At 35.6% G+C, this 10230-nt stretch overlaps 1 protein-coding gene across 1 annotated transcript; it reads left to right on the forward strand.

The window, feature by feature from the left end:
• Positions 1–1572: 1572 nt before the first annotated feature.
• On the forward strand, positions 1573–10023 carry LOC132271487 (dehydrogenase FPY6-like). Its single transcript, XM_059772873.1, has 12 exons — positions 1573–1899; positions 1999–2139; positions 3650–3698; positions 3995–4012; positions 6132–6247; positions 6317–6430; positions 6973–7023; positions 8197–8285; positions 8373–8433; positions 8829–8906; positions 9074–9184; positions 9691–10023. The coding sequence occupies exons 1-12, from the start codon at positions 1777–1779 to the stop codon at positions 9817–9819; spliced, it is 1080 nt and encodes a 359-aa protein (XP_059628856.1). The 5' UTR covers positions 1573–1776; the 3' UTR covers positions 9820–10023.
• The last annotated feature ends 207 nt before the right edge of the window (positions 10024–10230 follow it).

The following is a 10230-nucleotide window of genomic DNA, read 5'->3' on the forward strand; positions in this document are numbered from 1 at the left end:
TAATTGCGGTAAAGTGGAAACTGTTGAATTAATTCCTGGACTTGGGATAGAATATTAAGATCTTGAACCTTTGAAGATTGAATCACGTGCACAATTGTAGAATTTTAGTAAGCAGTAATTCTAGCGAATATTTAATCAAAATATATTAATAGACACTTAAATTAAATATATATATATATATATATATATATATATATATATATATATATATATATATATATAATTGGGGTCGGGGCGGGGCTGGGGTGGGGGCATCACTAAATCAGCCCCCACCCCAAACCCGCTTCGGGTTTTCTATTCTTTTACCATATCCGTCCCAAACCCATTTATGGAGCTTCCAAATTTGCCCTATTAGGAGCGGAGCGGGGCGAAAACCCAGCGGGTTGGAGGAAATTGCCATCCCTAATAATCAGTCAATCCTCGTAACTAAACTTCAATCTCCAGCTTAAACTTCGCCGGTCTGAGCATGAACATTCGCCCCCTCGACTTCGCCGACATGGGCACGATTGCCGTGATATTCACCAGCGAATATTCGTACCTGGTGAAACTCGTACTCGGATGCAAATCCGAATTTAGAAACCCCAGCGAGTTGGACCAGTCCTCACCGGTGAAGCGATTCGAATTGCCGATCAACCAAGAGCTGCGAGACTTGTTAAACAACGATGATTTGACGACACTGAAGTAGTCGCGCTTTTGGTACTCATTGAGTTTGTCTTGGTCGTCGTTGTAGGGGATGATGTTCCTATAGAAGACGATATTGTTGTCGATTGGGCTGATTACAGAGTTCAGATTGGTGAAGAACTTGAATAGGTCTTGATCTAAGGAGGTTTTTGGATTGTGGTGGTGATCAGAAGGATTTTTTTTTCAAAATCATTCATCGGGAGGTCGCAGAGAGGGAGAGAGGATGTTTTATGCTCCTTCGGAGTCTATGGGTACTAATTCGACCCATATGGCGGTGAGGTCGCCGATGATCGGCTCAATCAGGGGTTGCGCTCGTGCTGGAATTCTAATTTCAAGGAGGAACTCCAGTGAAGGATTATTATGTATGCCTCAGTACCTCCGTCAAGCCATCACTAACGCCATTCAATCAAAGACATCAATGCTAGTGATCACCACTACCCCCTATCACCGCCGCCATAGTGCCTTCCTAAGCTGCTGAGTCTCCATAGTCATGTTCTTTTAACCCTTGAGACACTGTAATAATAAGTTTTAGAGAGAGAAAATGTATACACAGAAGAATCAAATGTGATATTTGAGAGTGTATGAGGGTGGAAATGTCTTTGCAATTATAATAAGGATAAATATGGTACTTCATGTTCAAAATTTGCTGACATCATCAAAAATCTTTATTGACCGGCATTGATGAAGGGGCTAAGTGTTATGACGGTGCAAACTTTGAGAGAGGACGGTGTAATTTTTGAAACATAAAGGGTACCACCTGTAATTACGCCTAACCTCATAGGAGGTAAGTATAATTATACCAAAAAAAAAAAGAAAAAAAAAAGAACTGGACATGAAATTAGAAAGTCCTAAGCAATTGCCTATTTGGTATTTATTTGCCTTCACTTCAGAAGTTAAAACTGACGCCCCACATTCACTTTCAATCTGTTCTTGAAATCAACATACATTTTCAGCTTTTAAATTGTTCCCTTCATTAGCACCTTATTTATTTATCACAAAACAAACGATTAGGCACCTATATATATATATATATATATATATATTGGTTTTGCATACACTGCAAATTAATCACCAACACATTCAACTTAGTAGGAGATGACGAAGCTACCTCAGATCGCCATTCTTGGCGCTGGCACTTTCGTTAGGACCCAATACATTCCCAGATTAGCTGAGATCTCTGACCTCCTTGTTCTCAAATCAATTTGGAGCCGAACCGAGGTACTTTTCTTTCATTTTCTTGGTAAACAAACAGGGGCAAAGAAGAAATTGAAATTTTTGGTAATGGGTTTTATTGTTTATGCATATATGTGTATGTAGGAATCAGCTAGAGGTGCTGTTGAGATCGCTCGTAAATTTTTCCCGGAAGTTGAATGTAAGTGGGGCGACGAGGGTCTTCATGAAATTGTTCAGGATAGTTCCATACTTGGGGTTGCGGTGGTTCTGGCTGGACAAACTCAGGCATGCTCTCTCTCTCTCTCTCTCTCTCTCTCCATATATATCTATCAATCAATTGATATGTGTTGTTTAATACTATGATGATTCTAAACGAATGCATTGCATTGGTACATACTTTCCTGGATATCCAAGTTTTTGTACTAAATCAAGTGTGTGTATAACTGTTTGTGTATGTGTGTGTGTGTGTGTGTGTGTGCTCGTTTCAAAGTGGAAGTAAAGGGTTCGAGTCTGGCAAGAGAATTGTGGAGTTTTTTACCAGGATAAAAAAGAAAAAAAAGAATCATTATTTTCTATACCACTGCTAAAAAATAAATATTAATTCTGTAAGATACTAGATCATGTAAACAATCAGATCAAATATCATGTCAAGTTGTAAAGCTCAAATTGTTGAGCGCCAGTACTCAGATTCAAGTCCAGTACTCAACTCAACAGCTAACATTGCAGTGATTTGTACTCGATTCAGCCATTGGTACTAAATCAGTGAAGTGTGATAAATGATGATTGTAATTTCTAATTTTCAAAAAGTAACCTACATGATTTTCAACTTGTTAAAATGTTTCCAAATTTGTTTTAAAGTGTTTTCTCAGACCAAACTCTGTTTAGAACACTTATTCTCATTCAGTATTGATAAGAGGTGTATGAGACGCACAAATGAGATACCATTTGCAAAAAGAAGAGTTTTTGTGATAGGTGAGGATTAGGATATTGTTGTGATTTTTGAAAGCTCCTTTCAATCCGAAAACTCCTATGAAATCTTCTTCCTCCAAATAATCTACCTTTGTTTAACTGTTCCTATTGTGGTAAAAAGGACATTCTCAGTTTACTGTTACCAAAGAAAAAGAGATCCTTAAAGAAAAAACACATCCTTTTATATTTCTAGGAAATTTTGGAAAGATGTTATACATGAAAACAATTTTGGTTAGGAAATCTTTTTTTCAATTACAATTATTATTATTATTATCATTATTATTATTATTATTATTATTATTATTATTTTTAAAGAAGCAAAAAGATAAGTAAATTTTGTACTTTTGGACTCATTCCTCCACACAATTTTCGTAAAAACTAGTGCTTGAGCTGACAGAATCTGATGTCTATCCACCAGAATTATGTGGATGGTTGAACAAGACTCCCATGGTTCTTTTTTTCTGGTTTCATTTTATCAATTGTCCATTTGAGAATGCCTTTGGATGTGCCAAGAGACAGATAGCTATTACATATGCTGATTTTTTAAGTCCTCAGATTTAACTATAATTTTGCATATGAGTATCATGGGGTGGACCTTGATTTTGTTACATAAGAAATGCATAACTTTGAACAAGGGAAAAAGAAAAGAAATGGTTATAGATTTATCATTGCTTTGCATTTAGCTCATTTTAAACGACATTCCCAGCAAACCCTGTTAGCATTTCCCTATTCTTCATTATTTTGAAATGAGTAATTGCTTTAACATGTTATGATCATGAGTTTGACATTTTCTCTTACGTCAGCACATATGAACCAATTTATGCAGGTAGATGTCGCACTGAGGCTGCTGAAGGCAGGCAAGCATGTCCTTCAAGGTGATTTGAATTCTGAATAACTATCACTGAAGGTTCTAGATCTTTGTTTTTCTAAAGAATGCAAAGTTCTACTGTGAGCTTTGATTGAGTTGGATGCTCCTTTGAGCAAGATAAGGATGCCTGTAGCAGTTGTGCCTTGCATTAAATAGATAATTAATCATTTCAAATTTTTGTTCATGTGCTATTAGTTGTATATAGCAGATCTTACCCTTTGCATAATGTTTCCTTTGCAATGAACTAACACTTGCTGTTGGACATGCCTTATGTATTGCTTGGCTGACATGGTGGATCTGAAGAGAAACCGGCAGCAGCTTGTAAGTAGTATAAAGTTTGAAATTGAATTAAATCTTTATATATGGTGCCTCACTTGTTACATATATATATATTTCTTGAGAATTTTATCTGTTCCCCTGCATTACTTGTTGCGGCTTTCATGCATTTAACTATTATAGCGTGGAAGCAACTTTACCTGTTGAAGATCATCCCAAATCTAGAACATTAAGGAGTTGGTTAATGTTCTTGATAAGGCATCTCTTGTATTATATTAATTCTATTGATAAAATTCCTTTGGAGAATGAATAGAGGCACAGTTAGAAAATAAAGAAGTATTAAAGTACGGTAAAATGTTCTGTTGGTCCAGCCAAAAGTATAAAAAAAAATGGAAAAGCAAAGCTTGGTGTGAAACTAGAAATATGAGTACAAAAAAAATACTCACCCCATCAGAAATCTAATGAGGGAACTCATAGTTTTTGTTACAGAATGAAAAAAGAAGCTGAACGAATTATGTGTTTTTCCACTCCTTTGAAAACATGTCAGAGTTCTCTTACCTCAAAGTGGAAAAGCAATGGATTTGAAAAAACTTCTGACTCTCCAGAAATGCGCCAATCAGTTTATTCCAATTGTTGTATGCCACAGCCCAACTTCCTCCAATTTTGCTTCATTTTTAATGTTCCTAGCTTGAAGAAAATCAAAAAGTAATTTACTCTTGATTGAGTGCCAAATTTTATTCAAAAGATGGGTGCAAAGGCTCCCCTTGTTCCGTTGAGGATGGGGTGATTAATTGCTTAAGAGTCATTCTTGCGTGCGCGCACACGCATAAAGTTATTATGTATTATGAATTCGTACAAAAAAGCTCGTCTATTGTTAGAATGCTCTTCTGAGGCTGGCATCCACATATTGAGCAATCATTTCTAGTTCCCTCCAAGACCTTCCTAAAATGATTTAACATAGAACTAGAGGTGGCCTGATTTGCTGAGTTCTAATCTGTTAATCAGAGGTATCTGAATTTGAATTGCAATTAAAAATCGACATGAAAGAGTGGTCTATTATGTCTTCTTGATTCTTGATTATTTGAATGGAGATAAAAACCACTGGACTTTAACCTTCAAAGTCAGTATATCATCCTAAATTATGGCATCTTTATTCAATGCAATCAGGAATAAATCAGGAAAGCCTGAACAAAGAATTTCAAAACAAGTATCTTTCCAGAAATTTGACATCTGACCATTTCCAGTTGAAAATTTATCCCACTTCATATATGTAAAAGCAATAAGATTTGGAACTTCAATGTTGTTGATTAGTGTCTATTTGGCTTTCTTCTGGTGGTGTTCTTTTTCTTTGCTACCTCGATGTCTTTTTGTTGCCTTTTTACTCCCATTATTTTTATTAGAAAAAATGTGAAATGTGTTTCATTCATTGGAGAGAGGTTGATTTTGTGGGGGGGGGGGGGGGAGGTGGTCGGGGCCGGGGCGTGGGTTGGTGGTGGGGGGTTGGGGGGACAATTATTCTTAATCAGATACACTGCAACATAATTAAGAGATGCCAGGTCCAATGCACCTCTATGATGGTGACTTTTTGGTATTAGCTAATTATGTATCCTAATCTGTTCTTAAATCACTAATCAGCACTAACCAGAAGCCCCACTTGCACCTAATAAAATAGAAGATCTATAAGTTAAAGTCTTGCAAGTGATTCGGGCTACAATTCCAATTGTACTTTAAATGGTACATAATGCTCAATAATCCATGTCAAAATGTCAATTAAACACTAAACATTCTTTTTTCAAAAATTAGCCTTGGCATATATGATTTGTGACAAAAACACATCACAGAGCAGGACATGGTCATTGCTCATAGAGTAATCTGTGGATTTCACAAACAAAAATTTGGACAATCCCATTGTATTTTAATTCTTATGCTTATACCTTTTCCTTTTCTTTTCTTTTTTTAATTGATAACTTAAAGTACACCTTAACATTTTAAAGTATTAATTGAATTGGGAAATAGTATCTAACAACACATTTCAACAATGCCTTTCCCCAATTATTTGGGTTGTATATATATTCGTTTTTGGATAAGATATGTTTTGTAATTATATATGTTGTGCCATAAAATTTCATTTCTTACGAAAATGATCAGTTGTCAAGTTATGCAGCCAATATTGAGGCAGAAACTGCATTGTCAAGCTATAATTCTATTTGCGCCAAGATTCCTGGTCAACCAATATGGGCTGTTGCAGAAAATTATCGGTTTGAACCTGCTTTTGTCGAGGTACCTCTTGCTTCATAGTTCCCCCCTCCCTCACCATGGCTCGTTAAATAATTATTATTCTTTTTACAGGGCAAAAAACTAGTGGCTGGCATTGGGGATATGATAAGCGTCCAAGTAATTGTTGAAGGATCAATGAACAGTTCAAATCCTTACTTCTCAAGCTCTTGGAGGCGCAATTTTACTGTATGTGTTCCATAGTAAAACTGATTACTGTAGATTGTTTTCTCTGAACTGCAAGAGGCACAACATGAAGAACGTGCCTTGTTTCAATCTGATTAAAAGTGACTTCTTGATGTTATAGTTAATACATATATTGTCCTGGCTTAAATTATGTTGATGCATGTATTCTCACATTGCAACCTAGTATGCCAAATGTTGGTAAGAAAGACGCATCTTTTAGCGTGCTGCCTTTATGATTATCCACATTTTATTAAGCCAAAAACAAGAGGTAAAAGTGCTACTATGGCATCTGAAATGGAAGGGTGAATTCAGGGTTGATTATCATATCTTTGTAACATGTAGCAAGTCTAAATATGCTTTCTTAAGTTCTCAATTTTCAAGGATTTCTTCCTTTCTCTCTCTCTCTCTCTTTCTTTTCTTTTTTTCAATTGATTGTTAATATAACCATTAATTTTCAGACAATCCAACTTGAAGTAAGCCATTTGTATAGTACTGTAGTCTTATGATGACATGCCTATTTATTTCTGTGTTTTCAATTTTGGCAGGGAGGTTTCGTTCTAGATATGGGGGTACATTTCATTGCAGGGTTGAGGATGGTAAGTGTTCTTATGAAATTCATTGCGGTTTTGGTAATTTTCTCTACTTGTTAAAAAGAATGTGCTGCCAAGTAGTGAACCACAGGCTTTGTTAGCTGAATTTCACATAGCATTTAATATCATAATGGCATTTGATGAACTTGTGTATCACATGATTTTTGTAGAATAGATTTATTTCATGTTTTTGTTTTGGTGTGTGCATCCAAGCGCATTGCGTTAAATTTTTTCAAATTATTAAGCTACCCTAACAACCCCCTTCCATGCATCAAACAAATGTTTTGACATCTAGGAACAAGAAGATTTTATGGGAAATGTTGACAAATTCTCGTGGAGTCCAAAGAAATGAAATTAAAAGGGGCAGTTGTTCCAATTTGATCTCTATTGAATTTTAATATCAAAAACTAATGGTGAGTGGTGGGATATCACCTTATCCTAAAGCCTGGTAACCTGGTTGATTGGCACTTCCGTGGGCTCATTCAATGACGTTTATTATGTTGTTCTGTCTTCCAGCTGAAATTATGATAAAGATAGTAATCGGAAAGAGAAGAAGGCTGATCTTTCATATCAGCGAACTGAGATTCCAAAGCTTTTTCTATTGAGTTGGTAGATAAACCCAAAAAGCAGAAAATCAAATAAGATTTAGTACAATCTTGGTCCAAATCAAGGATCCGTGTGTTATAAGTAGCACAGAGTTCAATTAGATTTAGATACATTCAACTTATGAAGTAGGAATCGCAAAGTCCTCCATTTTTAACTTTCCCTATCAAATAATGCAAAAGGATTAGACAAAATTTATTATGGTTTAGGTCAATGAGTTAACAAATATAAACAAAATAAAGGATCTATGTCCATACTTGAATTTTCCTGTCATCCTTTCCTGATGTTTCAAATTACTTAAAAGTGAGATCGAATCTAATATGTTTGTTGTCACACCTTTATTCAAGACAAATATGAAGTGTCATTAGGTACTTCATGTTTGCTGACATGATTTTGCTATTCACTTGACAGCAGCCCCTTGGAACACAAAACTTGTTAGTCTCAGCTTAACAGAGCCCTCTTACAAATTAATTTCGGGCGGATTTTAAATATTAATAGACCATATGATTTGTTGCAGCATACATGTTTTGGCTGTAACTCAGATCCTAACATAATTTTTTCTGTTGATGTGAACAGCTTGTTGGGTGTGAAGTCGCCTCAGTATCAGCTCTGTCTTCTCATGTAGATTTGACTTTGCCTCCACCAGATAACATCTCCTCTACATTGTAAGTTTATAAGGATGGAGTGAATTTTATGAACAATTCTTTACTGAAGATTGACGTGAGAATTTGGACTTCTGTTTGTCTCTTTAGTCAACTTGAGAATGGATGTTCTGGAGTTTTCGTATTGGTGGTATCCACAAGATCGCCCAAGGTATGTGTGGTGAAATGATAAAATATACTTAATAGCTTCAATATGGCACCTATGTTACATGAACCCTTCAACAATGTGTGTAGTATGCATGTCCGACTCATGGCACATGTATATGGTTGGTCATCAAGTATGTCCAATACATACAACTATAAATAAAACTCTTTTATTATCAACTAGGAAAGAAAAAAAAAAAAAAAAACTCTTTTATTATATTTCTTTTGCTTTATTTACTCAAAAAATAGAAGAAAAAAAATCAAATAAAATAGATATTTACCCCATGCCCTTGGGGATGGGAATTTTTAAAACCCGACATTAACACATGCACCTAACGCACATACCCAAGTCCATGTAACATAGTATCCTTCTATACTTGCTAATATTGTTAGTACCTATAGGTATTATGGCGAGTTGTTGGCTTAAACGGAACACTGCAAATTGAGCGAGGAAACAAAGACGGGAAACATGGGTACTCGGTAAACTGAAAATCAGCTCTCGAATTCCTGCAAGAGGAATTCATATGTCAATTTTGATAGTCTCTAATTTAATTTGCTTAAGAAATTAGTACCATGAGGATTGAAGGTTCGTTCCGTTCTAATTGTGAGAAATAATAACTTATGGATATCTTACAATTCTATCACAGGTTTTCCTTTATACTGCTGACGGCGAAAGCAAGAGTTTCTTCTACCCATTCAGTGGGGTGGACGAAGAGTTAAAATCTTTCATACATGACATTTCACAGGCCAATGTTAAGGTAATTTAAGATGACGAAGCTGCTATAAATATATACATGCATTTACTTCATTGTTTTTCCTCTTCCAACATATGCAAGTACTAAATTTTTTAAGAGTTGGTTTTAACGTCTTTCTATTCTATGAAACATTGATATATTCTTATATTACAAATTGGCCCTGTTGAAACAAAACAAGGTAATTCATTTTCTGATTTTTATTCCCTAACCCACCTCAACCTTCTAGATAATAGCTTCTCCAGGAACTCTTAGTTTTATCTAGCTTAACACCATTATCTCGTATTCGTTTTGCAAATACCTCATTTCACTGCATCATTTCTCGTTTATCTGGCCATCTCATAATCAAACAACTAAATTTGGTTTATGTAGTTGCTCTAATATCCTTTCCAAATTTATTGGAACAGCTGAAACCTAAATTTTCCGGAGAAATTTAACACTTGAAGCTCTGATTGTTGCTAATATTTTTTGTGCTGTAACTTATACTAGTAAGCAAATCCTCTTTGTTGCAGGAGGATAGTGGCTACAGAGCTGAACCTCGCATGTCTTTTGCTGAAGGTGCCCGTGATGTGGCTGTTTTAGAGGCGATGCTTGAATCAGGAAGCAGGCAAGGAGCCTTTGTCCAAGTTAAAAAATTTTAGGTTCATGTTAGGTTTCATCCTCCGGAACTACTTTATTGCATCTGTTAATATGATTTATATGCTTTGGGATCTTCGATTTTCAAGCTTAATGATAATTTGTATGAAATTAAAAGCACCTAGATATGCAAAGCATTTGCCAAGGGAGGTAGCTTCCTTTATTTTGTTGATTCGAAATGGTTAATAGATGAAGTGAGTTGTGGTGAATGTCACACCAAATGTTGCAGATTCTTCCAAATGCGGATTCTATAAATAAAATTAAAATTTGAAATTGTCTGTGTGCTACTTCGAAATTAAAACTTTGTTTTCTGAATGGAAGCTGTGTGTTAGCGCACAAAAGTTTTTTCACCCCCGAAGGAAAACTTGAAAGAGTATGGGATTGCCTATAACTAACCGTCCAGCTTTGTCTTGTAA

Source organism: Cornus florida, unplaced genomic scaffold, assembly GCF_030987335.1.
Source record: "Cornus florida cultivar Cherokee Brave unplaced genomic scaffold, ASM3098733v1 CherokeeBrave_3.0.0_Hap2_Chr08, whole genome shotgun sequence".
Classification (NCBI taxonomy): Eukaryota; Viridiplantae; Streptophyta; class Magnoliopsida; order Cornales; family Cornaceae; genus Cornus; species Cornus florida.